General features: G+C 48.7%; 1 protein-coding gene across 4 annotated transcripts in view; it reads right to left on the bottom strand.

Annotated features, from left to right (window-relative positions):
• The window catches only part of ROR2 (receptor tyrosine kinase like orphan receptor 2), a 212,987-nt gene that overhangs the window by 22,833 nt on the left and 175,314 nt on the right, over nt 1–14,840 (bottom strand). For all 4 annotated transcript variants that reach the window (XR_004316424.1, XM_032471033.1, XM_032471034.1 and 1 more), the window contains exons 3-4: nt 4,289–4,576; nt 3,487–3,517 (exon numbers count right to left, since the gene is read on the bottom strand). Coding sequence is in view for 3 of the 4 variants with exons in the window: in XM_032471033.1 (XP_032326924.1) it covers nt 3,487–3,517; nt 4,289–4,576 (319 nt within the window). In the remaining variant the exon portion in view is untranslated. The remainder of the gene's footprint in view (nt 1–3,486; nt 3,518–4,288; nt 4,577–14,840) is intronic.

Here is a 14,840-nt window from a genome sequence, read left to right as displayed (position 1 = left end):
TCTGTAACCAATGTGAACAAAAAACACAGACACTTTTAATGACACAATTAACATATGTGATTTAACATATAAATTGAGATGTCGTATACAGGCCACCATCAGAGCACTTATTTTCTGTAACAACAGGAAATATTCCCCCAAATGTACCATATCTAATTGGCCACAGAGAAAATCTCAACCAATTACCAAATGTAAAACACATCCCAAATTCACTGACAACAATGCAACAAAAATCAGAAAATAACAAACAATAAAAGCTTATGTGCCTGGAGGGGGAAAAGATGCAGCCAAAATCGTATCCAGAGGTGACTTCATTGTCTTAAACGTATTTGTGTGAAAATTTAAGACGACTGATAAAAATTGCTTCTTCAAGAACCACTACGTACCCACCAGCACAGTGCAACCCAGAAAGACCAACCAGAGCAAATGTCGATGAACAACGCAGCACCCAGCACTCTCCTGTCTGCCAGCGGGAGTGAAAGGTGGTACAACCCCCTTAGGACAAGGTCAGCACACACAGAGCCGATAAGCCAGCGCTTTGTCGCTAGGTATTTACTTAACAGAAACAAAAATGTATGTCCACGAAAGACTTGAATGAGACTCTCCAGAGCAGCTGATTCATAACTGTCAAAAGACGCCATCTGCTTCGGTATCCCATCAGCGGGAAAGCGGATACATCAACTGATCCAGTCCCACAGTGGAACCCTACTAGGCAAGATACGCGGACAACACGGATGCCTCTGGAGAGCATCATGTCAAGCGAAGGAGGCCAGGCGTAAGTGGCCGTATGCTCTAGGACTTCATACCTATGAAGTTCTAAAACACTACGGAACACTAACCCTTGGTAGGAAAAAATCAGAACAGTGGTTGCCTGGGGAGGAGGGGAAGTGCCCAGGAAGCCTGATGGAAGTTTCCAGAGTGAGAGGAGCGTTCTGTTCCCAGAAAAGCATTTAGATGCCAGACGTTTTTGCGTTTGCTGGACTTCATTAGTGGAATACTTAAGATCTGTGCATTTCATTGTACGTAAGTTTTAACAGAAAGAAGAAAAGAATAGTGAAGCACACAGACACTGAACTCTTGTTAATGATGTCCATAATATTTCCAGACGACGTCATGTTCCATAATGATACGCAGACTATGTCAGGGTTAGTGTGCCAACACCTGCAACTTACTGTGAAATGAATCAGAAAAATAAGACGGGCTGATGAACGGAGATGGATGGAAAGACAGAGGAGCAAAGTACAATGTAAAGGAAGAGTCTCGTGGGCAGGGATGCGGATGGGACGTCCACTCTAAAATTCTTTCTGCTCTTCCACGTGTTTGAAATTTTCATAATAAAACGTTAGGGGGAGAAAAGAATACCTTAAAACACAAGGAAAGTGGTCCTTGATAGGACAATTCGATTTAGGTATCAATTTTTGCCAAATTGATCAAAAAATTCATTGTACTTCTTAGTCAAAACACCATCAGAATTTTTCAAAGGGATCAGTGTGCTCTTTAACAAGATACAATATGAAAACCCATATCATTACTGGTAGTTACTGACCATGACAGAAAAATGCTAATTTCTACATGATTAAGAAATGATATAATTATTAAAAAATCATTAAGAAACAGAAATTGACACAACACTGTAAACTGACTATACTTCAGTAAAATAAAATAATTTTTGTAAAAGAAACAACGTAAGAGTTATGAGCAAAGACAATAAAATCCCAGCTGACGAAGAGGAACCATCGGCCAAGAAGCACCCATCACGGGGCAAACCCTTCTGGTGACGGGGAAGGAAGAGCAACGCCGATGGTAACAGTTTTCCGCCTTCAGAGCAGCAGAAATGACCAGATCTGGAGCTCATCTTGGAAGATAAGGAGAAACGGGTCCTCATGCTGCGGCAGGGAAGTGACCGGCGCGCACACCCCTGACAGGGGCCCTCATGGAAGGCGCATCCTGTATCCCTGTGTTCTATGCTTCAGAATCTCCCCTGGGGAAGCTGCCCACCGGTCTCAGGACACCAACAGGGTGGACGTGGGAAACAACAGAAATTCCACCAGACAGAGAGACTGAGAACGACCGTCAGGGAAATTGAAAATACCCTGCAATCTGTTAGTTAAACATGTCAGATACAACAGAATTTATGTAAAAAAGTGAATAAAGGTGAGGTGCTGTGTCTCTCTGGGTGCACATGTGTACTGAATGCAGAGAACGGCCCTGGCCCGGCATGCCCACGAGATGAGGGAGCCATCCCAGGGGCGCAGGCGGGTGAGTCTTCACTTGCCCAGGACTGCCTGAGTTATTTACAGGATTGCGTTGATCTGATCCGTAATTTAAAATGAGAAGAAAATAAATGTAAAAATATTTTTAAATTTTTATATAAAATTTAAGTCTGTAAGTATATTCCATATTTATTCAACAAATCGCATTATAATTACATATAAATTATGTGCGTGTTTTAAACATATGTTCATAGTATATAACATTTATATAAATTATATATAAATAGACTACGTAAGATATAAATATAAAGGGAAATAGAATAAGAATTCAACTTTCGAAATAACTTATCTTTTCCAAGCCTTCCTAGATGTGCCCTTGATACAAAATTTTCTTCCCTCACTCTGTGAATGATTATTAAGGAGAAATGCTTTGGCACTACCGCTCAGCCCAGAATGTTCTAAAAAAAAAAATCTGTCTTCCGCAAGTGGCACCTGCTGTAATGAGCTAAGAGGGGTCCCTGGCCGCCCCTCACCCCAACGGCCAGTGTTTGCAAGGCGGCAGGGGGACACAAATAAGCGCTTGGCTAACAGACACAGCGTCTGGGCAACTGCTCAGAACCCTCGGGGGTGAAGCCACGGCTCTCCAATGTGCTTGCGCAGGGAATGAGGAATCCAAGAGCCGCTGCTAAGCTCAGGGACTGGGAGGAGTGATTCTCCTGCACATGGTGACATGACGGGTGAGGTCCAGAGGAGCAAAGACCTGGCACCAGAAACAGAAATGAGAGGCCCGAGTTCACAGCCAGAACGTGCCCACGGCTCAGTGAAGACCCGGGAACAGGCTCTGAGCCTCAGTCTCCACGTCTCTGCAGTGGGTCTGAGACCCCACCTATGGTGGAGGGGGCCCCGAGGCCTGATGGGCACACATCTCATAGACCACAGCTGGCAGTGCGGTTACGGGTGGTGCTGCCTCCCCGTTTCCAAATGTGCTTGGGACACCAGGGTCCTGGCGGGTCCCCGATCTGTGCGCTTACATGGCCTCCAGCTGCCTGTAAGGTCGCGATCGCTGAAAGGAACTAAAGCAATGTTTGTTTTTACGACATTTGTTCCTAACAGTTTCCCAGTCAAAAGCAAGCACATTGCCATCCTTGTGTGAAGTCCAGCCAACTTCCAGCAAATTCACCAAACAGATGTGTTTGCTGGGTTAAAGCCTGGATTCTTACATAACGGAAGCCCACAGAGATGAGAAAATGGTTTGAGGAAAGCAGATACTTACTGAAAGTTATGATTTGGGCTGTGTGTTGGACCTAAAAGGAAAAAAAAAAAAAAAAGACAAGTTATTAATACTTAAGGATTTGGAATAAATTTTTTTTTCCAATCCAGGCAGTGGTAAAGGCGACCGCAGCCCTGGGTGCTCATTTGTGGTGAGTGTCCTCGGCCTCTGGCTCTACCCAAGATTATATGTCACAGATGGCGAAAACCACCGAGGATGGGAGGGGTGCTCTGTTCATGCAGAAACGTTTGGAGATATTTTCAGAGCTTTTGCTGTCTTTTCTCTCTCTCTTCTCATCTAAACTTGAGTCACACGATGTGTCGCTAGCTGGTGACAGAATGGCCAGGGCATAGTGGGGACCTCCTCGGAGCTGGGATGACAGGGACATAGTCTGTTTAACTGCTTCACCTGTGACGAGCACGAGGGCACAGAGCTGTCATCAGGCTCTGGCCCCTGCCCTCCCCCTCGGCGGGGCTGGGTTTCTGGGGGCGGGGGGTGCCCGTGTGGGTGGGTCTGGCCCTGCAGTGCGGTGGAAGGAGGGGGAGGGCGGCGACCCCCTGACACGCAGCCAGTCTGGGATTATTTTCTGCACTCCATGTTTACAGACCCCTCCATCTGCGTCTGTTTTCTTTTACGACTAGTAAATGGGTAACAGGTTCAGCCAGGACCCGTGCACAATGGGAAAAGCCTGCGGGAGCAAGGGTTTCCCTGGCCTCCTCTCGGCCGGCTTGGGTGTGCGGTTTCCAAAGGCCAGTGACCCTCCTGCTCGGTGGCTGGGGCTTCAGTGAGGCCCGTCCCCACGCACCGAGCCGCACGAACAGGACGCCGGTGGCGGTGATGGTCTTCACCCCGTTGGTGGCCACGCACTGGTAGTAGCCGGTGTCCGTGGTGTCCAGGTCCTGGATGCGCAGCCGGGAGCCGTACTCCGTCTTGCGGATGATGACGCGCCGGGGCTCCTGCACGACCGGCGCGTCGTTCTTCAGCCACCGCACACTGGGTGGCGGGTTTCCGGCCACCTTGCAGTGCAGGATGGCCGTCTGGCCCTGGACGATGGTGATGTTGTTGACCGGCTCCAGGAAATTCAGATAGTACCCTGCAGAGGGGAACACGGCGAAGAGCCGGCTTCAGGGAGGGCTGGCGGGAACGGCTGCCGGGGGCTCCTCCCAGGAGCCGCTCAGGGCAGGCTCTGCTGTTCTCTGACACAGGTACGGCCCAGACCTGTTATGGGGGGGGGGGGGGGTTATGTTCTAGAATGTTCCTGAGAACACTGAGTGAGCAAACACAGAATCACTGCTCCTGGAGGGGAAACAGGGTTAGGCTCCTGTGAGCCTCTGATCGCTGCGTTCTCATAGCAGATCCAGTACCTAACTTTGCTTTTCTGTGTTTCTGTTTAAAGACACCTTATGTACTGCGCATTGTTGACTCATTCATGTTGAGCTCACGGCCAGCAGCACGAACACACGCTGTCTCCAGAAGGCACCTCACAGCCTCCTTGTGCTCAGGACACCAGACAGCACTTCAGCACTGGGGGCATTTTTAATGGCAGATGACCCACAAAAAGCACAAAAATGCAAAAAAACAGGGGACCAAACAGACCACAAAAAGGACATGTGTTTACAGTATGAGTGGAGACATCAGGCAGTGGCTCCTCTTTCCAGCTCAGCTGGGAACGTGTGCATGGGGCAATTCCAAATTTTCTCTGCTCTGAGGATGCCTGGGAATGACCACAAGAGTGCCTTGAGGGTTGATTTGGGGGTTACAAATACATTTTAGGTGGTCAGCAAACGTGCAAAGATGGACTCTGCCAGTCAGGAGGATCAACTTTACTTCTCTTTGCAAGCAGTACATCTACGCTAACCTCGCTAATTTAGGATGTAAACTCACGCTCAGGAAGTTCCACCCTCCCTCCCACCACACCATCGAGCACAAAGCCACAATTAGGAAAGTGGAATGGGAAAGCGTGTGACCAGGGACATTGTCAAAAACGACCTGAACAGAACAAAAAGAATCAGGCTGAGTGCTGCTGGGGGCTCCGTCCCACCGCACTCAGGGTACGAGCAGGAAGAAGTCACCCAGAGCTCGTTAGGGGGGAACAAGGCTTAAAAGTCCCTGAAATGCAAAGTAAGTGGGGCTGGAAACGCTGCCCTGGAATGGGGGGTCCCAGTTCACCCGTGGGCAGGAGACCTCAGCTGGTGACACAAGCCGTGGGAAACAAGAGGAAGTGAGACAGACAGTGGGGGAGTGGGGGGCGTGTGTGTGTGTGTGTGTGTGTGTGCGTGTGTGTGCGTGCAGGTCAGCGGCCGAGGGGCTCCTCTCTATCAAAATAAACATGCACGCTAAAAATTCCATAATACAGAAAAACAAAAACTCAGGCTGGACAGAAAAGACAAATCACTCATCAGGAGATAAGCTCCCTGCAGACAAAGCTAAGATAATAAAGCCAGCTGAAAAATGACTGTAGATTCACATTCTGAATCTTTTTGGCCTGAGTTCTGGTGGGTCCCTATTCTTTTTTTTTTTTTTTCCTTTCTTTTTTAATGAAGTGAACAATTGAACAGCGGCATTTATCTCTTATGACTGCTTTAATGGGATAAAAAATTACAGGATTTCTAGTGGATCTGGGGGATAAGTTTCACCGCATGGGGGACGGCTCCCAGCTGTTGGGTGGCAGGAGGTGGGAGGTTGGGAATTTCAAGACGAAGGGACAGTTTTCCTTTCCGAGAGAGAGTAGAGAGGTATCCGTCGAGAGAGGTATCACTATTACTGATTCCGATTTCTGATTATTATGAGCAACATCGTTAGGTTCTATCTTGATTCTCCCCTTGCCAATCCCTTCCTCCAGGATCCGAATTAAGTGATAAAGAGAATTCTTACCAATGACACAAAGCTGGAAGGTAACTGAAATGTCAACGACAAACCTCTGAAAAGAGGCTGAATCAAGCAGGGGGACATTCTGGATGTCCGGGGCCGTTCACTCACCGCACAAGCTCAGCCCGGGGAGACCAGAATTCCCGAGGCCCCTGACCTTGGCCCTGCAGCTTTGAAAACAAAGTGAAATTGGATTTGACCGTCTGAAGCAGTGACTTTGGCATAATCTGGGCTGCCCAGGTGACCTCCAGCACGTGGCTTCACTGTGTTCTGGCCAGAGCCCCAGCGCTTGCTAGCTGCTTAAGACTCAAATGTTTTATTCAGATCTCGTAACACTAAATGCACAGTAGGGTGTATAAAATCGCCGTCAAACTGTAATTTAAAACAGCAAGTGACATCTCAGATGAAAGTCACCATGATCTCTTCTTCTCGGCAAACGTTTAATTATAATTCTCTCATCCCTACACGGATGACAGTGTTTTTCAAAGTCCTCTGACAAACCGTGACTTCCCAGGAGACACAGGCAACGGCTTGGTGTAAAGGTAAAAATGTGAGGGCCTAGGTCTCTGAGCCGATGAGCAAAAATCTAAAAGGACAGGCCTGGGGGTCCTGAGGGCCAGGACAGCGCGGTCGCGGCTGGCTTTTATCTCATCCGTTTGGGGGAACTGGCTTAAATGTCGTTCTGCCACCACCTCCCTGCATTTTGGGGGCATGTGCATACATCAGCTCAGGGCATCTCCATTGGTCACTTACACAGCTTGAAAGATACAGAAGGATCTTCTTCAACATGGAAAAAACATTTGTCTAGAGAGGGAAGAAACGGAGGGAAGCACTCAGAGGAGAAGGTTAAGGAGATGGTTCCTTTTGTACAACTTAGAAGGGAACCTGGGGACAGTCCAGGACTGTCCAGTTGCTCTAAACATAGACCCTCAGCGTCTACTTCTTTTTAAGAGTATCTTTTTTTTTTTTTTAACATCGAATGAGTGTGGAAACGTGGACTTCCTTCCCCACTGTTCCGTCAACAGCTTCTCCTATACCCTTGATGGACAAGTTGGCAGTGGTTTAGACTGAGTCTCTGTGTCCCACTCCCCTCCCCCAGGAAGGCGCCCTTTGGAGAAACACAGAACACAGAACGGTCTGCCCCCTGCATGGGCACAGAGAACGTGGTGTCAGCCCCACCCCATCAGGTGGGGCGCTGTGAAACCATCTCCTCGAGTCAGAATGAGGCTTAATTTAGCAACGGTGCCAGTATTTCCGTTTTCGATGCTTCAGTAACACTGGCTAAGAGGACTGAAGAAGCCCACGTGTGCTGGGATTGGGTTGATTTACTCATCACACCGCTCTTGGCTGGATCTGTTTATATGAAATACCCAGAATGGGTACATTCAGAGAAAGAAAACAAATTAGTGTTCTGTAGTTGCCAGAGGCTGGGAGGAGGAGAAATTAGGGAGTAATTCTTTGTGGGTTTGGGGTCTCGCTCTGGGGTGATGAAAATGTCTGGAACTAGAGAGAAGTGATGGCTGCACAACATTACAAATGTAGTTCTGGGGTCAGGAAATGCCCCCTGCAGAGGGGTGGGCAGGTGAGACCAGGTGAACAACCCAGGTAAAAGCAGATGGAGGTGTCAGGCAAAGGGGAGGGGGGCCACTCCATGGAATGCATCCTTCCCAGAGTGCTGGCGGCCACCTGCAGCCTTGCTCAGACCCTGGCGTTAAGCCTTCCACTGATCTCCTCTGAGCCTGGGGGGCCCAGTTTATCTGGATTCCCTTTCCTTCTCAACCAGATTGAACCCTCATCCCTGAAGTCACACCTTCCTCAGTTTATAGACTACAAAGAAGAATCTAGTGATCTGGCCCACCTGTGGAGTTCTTGCCAAGTGTTCTCGATCTTACACCATCTAAACCAGTGGGGTTCAACCATGTCTTCACATGGGGGTCACCTGGAAACTTATAAAAGTAATCTACCTGCATCTCATGGCAATTAAGTGCCTGGGAATTTGTCTAAAGCTCTAAGTGTGCAGCCCAGACCAAGAAGCCCTGCTCTGAAGGGCTGAGGAGGAAGAAAAGCCACAATCCCAGTGAACCAAACCCACCCAGGAATGAACTTAGCGCAGACGAGAGCCAGCACGGAGTGGCACTGCTGCAGGGAACACGAGGGCTGGAAACAGTGCTCCCAGGTGGCCAGCACCTGTACCTGGGGCGGTTCCCGGAGGATGCTAACGCATATGAAAGGCCTGTCCAGCTGGGGATGGACAAAAGGGCAGATCTCCACGGAGGACACCCACATCCCCACCCAAGCCTCGAATCAGCCTCCTCCAAGCTCTCCTGGAAGTTCAGAGACCAAACCATGGATCAATGACATGGTAATTTCATAAATTCATAGCTCCCTCCCCAGGCAGGTGAGTAACGCTGAGCCTTCAAGAAGAAACCAGAAGGCAGATAATGAAGAAACGCTGATTTATACCCATGGTGTCAAGGCTTCTAGAACTTTCTGTCCCTTCCCACACTGTCCCCCACCAGATGGAGGGTTCCCTTGCTCTCCCTAAAACACACCCAACCAATCCCTCATTGTGCAGTCAGCCAAGAACCCCCTGTCCTCAGATCTTTGCTATTTCTCAAGGGTCAGTTCTCTGCTGGAAGGTCCCGTCCACAGAGAACGTTCCTCCGGTGGCCCCCTCTGTTCATTTCCAACCTTGCCCCCACCCCACTGGTCTTGGCCTGTTGCTATGGCGACATCACACCTGTTAAATTATGATGCAGATCTGAGATACATTTTGACATCAAGAATAACAAATGTTACTTGGGGGGCAAGTTTCTCAATTTCATGGCTCTCTCTGTTCCAGATTCAATTTAGAATCATCCTGAGAAGTTCCACTTAAAAATGGGATGTTGATGGAGACACAACTGCATTTATTATAGGAAAATGATTAGACTTCCACGTGTACTAACTTCCTATTGCTGCTGTACATTACATTACATTAATGCACAGATTAGCACAAGCCGACAACACAAATGTACTATCATATGGTTCTGCAGGTCCAAAGTCCAAAAATCAAGGTGCTGGCAGAGCTGCATTCCTTCTGGAGGCTCTGGGACAGCCTCTTTCCCAGGTCACCTCCATGCCCTGGCTCCTGGCCCCTTCCTTGTATCACCCCAACCTCTGCTTCCATCATCACATCTCCAATGAGTGACTCCGACCCTCCTGTCTCTCTCTTATAAAGACCTCTGTGATTGCACTGGCCCAGCTGGATGATCCAGGATCACTTCCCATCGCAAAATCCTGAACTCGGTCCCATCTGCAAAGTCACCTGTGCCATCAAACTTGGTCCCAGGTTCCAGGAATTAGGATGCGGACGTTGTTGGGAGGCCATTATTCTGTCCACCACGTATAGTCTTCTTCTATCTCGCCTCCTTCCTGAACTACCTGAGTTATAACAGTTTCTGAATTGACTGCCTTAGATTTTCTGCTTACATATCATTTTCTTCAAATAATAATAATAATAGAGCCTTTTTGCTTCTAAAGTTCATACTGCTCATAGACACAAGGAGATCTTGCCTCCTGTTCAACATTACTTTTTAAATATTTATTATTGTATTATTTAGTTACTTTATTTGAAGGGGAAGGTAATTAGGTTTATTTATTTTTAGAGGAGGGACTGGGGATTGAACCCAGGACCTCGTGCATGCCAAGCATGCGCTCTACCACTTGAGCTACACCCTCTCCTCAACACTATTTTTGAGCTAACCATTCTAAATTCTGAAATGCTGCAAACACAGAGAAAAATACAGATATTAACATAGTAATACTCATGTACACAACGTGAAGATTTTACGCACCGTTTTATGGCTACTAAGATTGTGCTGGTGTGTTTCCAGTAACGATAGGAAATTAGGATAATATGCTGAAATCTAATAGTTTGCCTATAATAAACGCAGTTTTCTCTCCACCAACATCCCAATTTTTAAATGGAACTGATCAAGATGAGTCTAAATCGAACTGATCAAGATGAGTCTAAATCGAATTTATTTTTATTTTAGCCTCAACAGGCCTCAGTGCCATTCCCAACATCTGAAGACGCATGCCTTCCATCAGTTCTGTAAAATTCTCTACCAGCGTCCCATGCGATGTGTTATTTCTCCCTTCCCCTTTACTTCTCCTCAGTAATGTCTTCTCTAGATTATGCTGAACTCCCTTAATGTGATTCCTCGTTGTTCTTCACCTACCTTCGTCTTTTCTATTCTTTTTTTAATCTTTACCTATGCACCATCTACTCTCCATTAAGTTTCTCATTTTATCTACTACATTTTTTCATTTCTAGAGGATCTCCAGATCATTATCAAACCCACCCCGGCTTTTTCTTCCTTTATCTTTAATCCTCCTGGCTTCACTGTTTACTAACTCCTCACTCACCCTGGGCCTCTCTGAGTGTAGTCTGCAGTTTTTCACTGTGGGGCTGAGTTTTCTGGGAATCCCTTGAGGACTGAGTCCCTGCAACAGGCAGTGCCAAGTGTTCAGGGGAACTCCTGGGCCTGGGACTCCCCCACGACGTTGCAGTCATATAAATTTGGTTTCCTGAGGCGTGGGTCCAAGTCTGAGTTCTCATGGGAATGCCTCCTCTCCTGCACCTCATGCCGGGGCTGAGGGGAGCCCTCTCTTCCCACCCTTCTGGGCTCCTGAGTGAAGAATCACTCCTTATTTAGGTCTCTTTAGCCATGGCGGTTTATCCACAACCCCTCAGACCTCTGCCCCACGGGTGGCCTTCTAGCTCGATACTGAAACCCAAGGCCCCTGTTGAAACTGATCAGAATAGTTCCTGCAGCAGAGATGCTGTTTCATAGGCCTTTTATTAAGGCATAAGAAATGCAGATTCCTTCATTTTCCTAAAGCCAAACTTGAGTTTTGTCTCAACCCCTGATTTCTCCTCATGGAAGGAAATGTAATACACCCAATTCCACGTGAAATCAGTAACTTGCGCCTATTCATTTCATTCCACGCGATCTCAAAATCAGGATTTTCTGCTTCTGGGTAGAATAATCCAGCCTCAGAGCACTGGAGGATCTGACGCGTCTGCAGCTGCCCTCTGCCCGCACCCACAGTGGCCAACGTGTCCCCGTCTTACTGGTGTTCCTTCGACCCTGGAGGCGGTGGATGCGTCCACATCTGCTCCCACGGCCACACGGTGACACTGTGGCCTCTCACTGCCGGAGAGCTCAAGTCATGACCGCATGGCACCTGCAGAATCCAACTCTTTGTCTCAGATAGAGGTTTCCCCAGGAAGAGTGGGCCACTCTCCAAGGTTGCAAACAGAGGGGAACCACCTCAGTGGTTCCTGCCCCGGAAACCCAGGGCCACCACAATTCTGTTTTCTTCCTATTCCTGGCCCCTGGGCAGTTCTAAACCATCTCTCTTGCAAGTTCATCTAAGCATTTACATCTTTTACTAATACTGTATTGAGCACTTGTATGTAATTTAAGTGGGAAGGTGGCCAAGTTAAGGCTGGTCCACCATCATAACCATCATTAGTTCTCTAGAGGCCAAGAGCAAAATGGAAAGAAAGTTCTCTGAAGGTGAAGCGCAATGTTGCTGTTTCCCTCGGTGTTTAATTCACAGCCAGCTGTTTAACCTCGCAGCTTCATTTCCTTTAAGTGTGACATGTGGGGTTGGTACGTGCTATTGCTAAACTCCCCTCTAGCTCACAAAGGCCTCCTTTAGGGCTGCTCCACCCTCTCCAGACACGACTCATGGGAGCTGGGCACAGACGACTGAGAGCTCGGCTACCTGTGGATCCAGCCAGCACTCAAGGGAGAACAGAAGTCTTCCCTTTCAGAACCTCCTACACTGTTGGTGGGAATGTAATTCGGTGCAGCCTCTATGGAGGACAGTATGGGGATTCCTTGAAAAAAACTAAAAACAGAGTTACCATATGATCTAGCAATCCCACTACTGGGCATATATCTGGGAAAACTCTAGTTTGAAAAGATGCATGCACCCCAATGTTCAGAACAGCACTATTTACAACAGCCAAGACGAGGAAGCAACCTATATGTCTATCAACAGATGACTGGATAAAGTGGTGGTGTACCCACACACACACACACACACACACACACAGGAATATTACTAACCATAAAAAAGCAACATGGATGAACCTAGAAATGATCATACTATGTGAAGAAGTCAGACAGAGAAAGACAAACATCATGTGGTATCACTTATATGTGGACTCTAAAAACAAATGACACAAATGAACTTATTTACGAAACAGAAAGAGGCTCATAGACATAGAAAACAAACTTATGGTAACCAAAGGGGAAAGGGAGGCGGGGATAAATTAGGAGTCTGGGATTAGCAGATATAAACTACTATACATAAAATAGGTAAATAACAAGGTCCTACTGTAAAGCACAGGGAACTATATTCACTAGCTTGCAATAACCTATAATGAAAAAAAATCTGGAAAAGAATATATATGTGTGTGTGTATATATATATATATATATATATATATATATGAATCACTATGCTGTACACCAGAAACTAACACAGCATTGTAAATCCACTGTGCTTCAATTAAAAAAAGAGAAGTCTTCCCTTTTGATTATCCAAGAGGGCCTCCCCTTCCTCACAGCGGGGTAACTTTAACCACTGATGCTAATGGATTCCATCTCTCCAGGTTCCGGGCCAGCTCTCTGCCCGCCCCTAACTCTGGAGAGTGGAGCTCAGTCCAAGCATGAAAACACACCAAGGTAGAGGTAACAGGAGACCCCGTCTCCAGGGGACTTCACTCCTGCCCCACAGTCAGGCCAATGATTAATGCTTTTTCCCCCCCAACGGACCGTCCGCATAGTCACCAACTGGGTCAAATGACTAAGGTATTTGAGGATCTGAGTGCTGACCAGGTCACACTGACTGCCCTGGGAAGGAGATAAGGAAAGCCGTATGGACTAGGGTCACGAGGTCACAGGGCTTTGATTGCTGGGAAACAAAACAACCTGCTGGAAGGGCAGGTGACGAGGGGACCCTGAGAGGCCCGCAGAGGACATAAAGCTGCTCTTCCCAGAAGGAAGTATTTACAGGCCAATAAACCAGTCGGGGCGGCGGCAGTGGGTCCTTCCCGCTCAGACGTTCCCGCTAAGCTGCCTAGTGGTCTGTGCGGAGCCAGCTGCAGGAAGGGGCGGGGTGGGCGGGCGGAGCTTTGCGGGGCAGGGGCGGGGCTTACCGGGCGGGGGCGGGGCCTACCGGGGGAGGGGGGGAGCACCAGGGTCAGAAAAGCGTGTGAGTTTAGAAAGGACAGGAATCAGGAAATGAGGAAAATCGAGGGTGGGGGATGAAACGAAAGGACCTGAGAGATGGAGGAAAGTAGAGTGCTTGCACACTTGAATAAGAAGAGGGTATTGTGGGGTGAACTGTGTCCCCCAATGAGATGTGTCGGAAGCTGTGAATGTGACCTTCCTTGGAAACAGGGTCATTCCGACGTAATCAAATTAAGCTGAGGTCATATGGGGGGGGGGCGAATCCAGCAGCTGGCGTCCTTATACGAGGGACATTTGGACACAGACACAGAGGAGATCACGAGAAAACAGGCAGAGGCTGGAGGCAGGCGGCCACAGGCCCAGGGACTCCACGGATTCCTGGGCGACACCAGAGGCTCAGAGGGACATGGGACGGCTTCTCCCTCAGAGTCTCCAGAAGGCACTCATCCTGCCGACAGCTGGGTTTTGGACATCTGGCCTCCACAAGTGTGAGAATAAATTGCTGTTTTTTCAGGCCCCCAGACTGTGGTGCTTTGTCAGGACAGCCCTTGGTGGGGGCTGGAGGGAAGTGAGGAGAAAGGGCAGGAGAGAGGTCGAAGGAAGGAGACCGCTGGACAAACAGGGCAACACCCACATCCTCTCAGAGGGACAGGGACATGGATGGACACACACAGAGGTGGAGACATGAATATACACCGGTGCACACACCTGGGACAGACATAAGGCGAGAGCACACATGAGTAAGTCGCTGCAGAATGGTGTTCACACCCCGTGAGCTGAGGAAGACTGACCGCCTCCCTGTCACCTTCAGTAGGAACAACAGCCATGGACAGTCCGGCCAGACACTGGCCGCCGGCTGCAACACTCCACCCCCGCCGAAACGCAGGTCGCCAGCAGCCACCCCGAGAGAGTGGGAGGGGCCCTGCAGGGACACTGAGAAGAAGGAGAAACAGAGAGGAAGGCTTGAAGGCAGAACTGGGCCTCACTGCTCCTGGAAGTGAGCTACACCCCGGTCCTCCCTGGGGGTGGGCACGTGCACGAGGTCCCGTGCCAACAGTCAGCCCTGAACAGCACAGCTGCGCACGCCTTGAAATCTCTCATCTGTAGGTTGCGCTTTCTCCCAGCGCCATTCAGTTTGTCCAGACTCCAGACAGCCAAGCAGGCGTCGCAGGTTCCGGGCCGGCAGGGGGACGAAGGATGCTCCGTGAAGGGCCGGCACGCTGAGACTGGCCAGGGC

This window comes from Camelus ferus, chromosome 31 (genome assembly GCF_009834535.1).
Source record: "Camelus ferus isolate YT-003-E chromosome 31, BCGSAC_Cfer_1.0, whole genome shotgun sequence".
Taxonomy (NCBI): Eukaryota; Metazoa; Chordata; class Mammalia; order Artiodactyla; family Camelidae; genus Camelus; species Camelus ferus.
The sequence above is the reverse complement of the archived record's forward strand: the minus strand, read 5'-3'. Positions and strand labels throughout refer to the sequence as shown.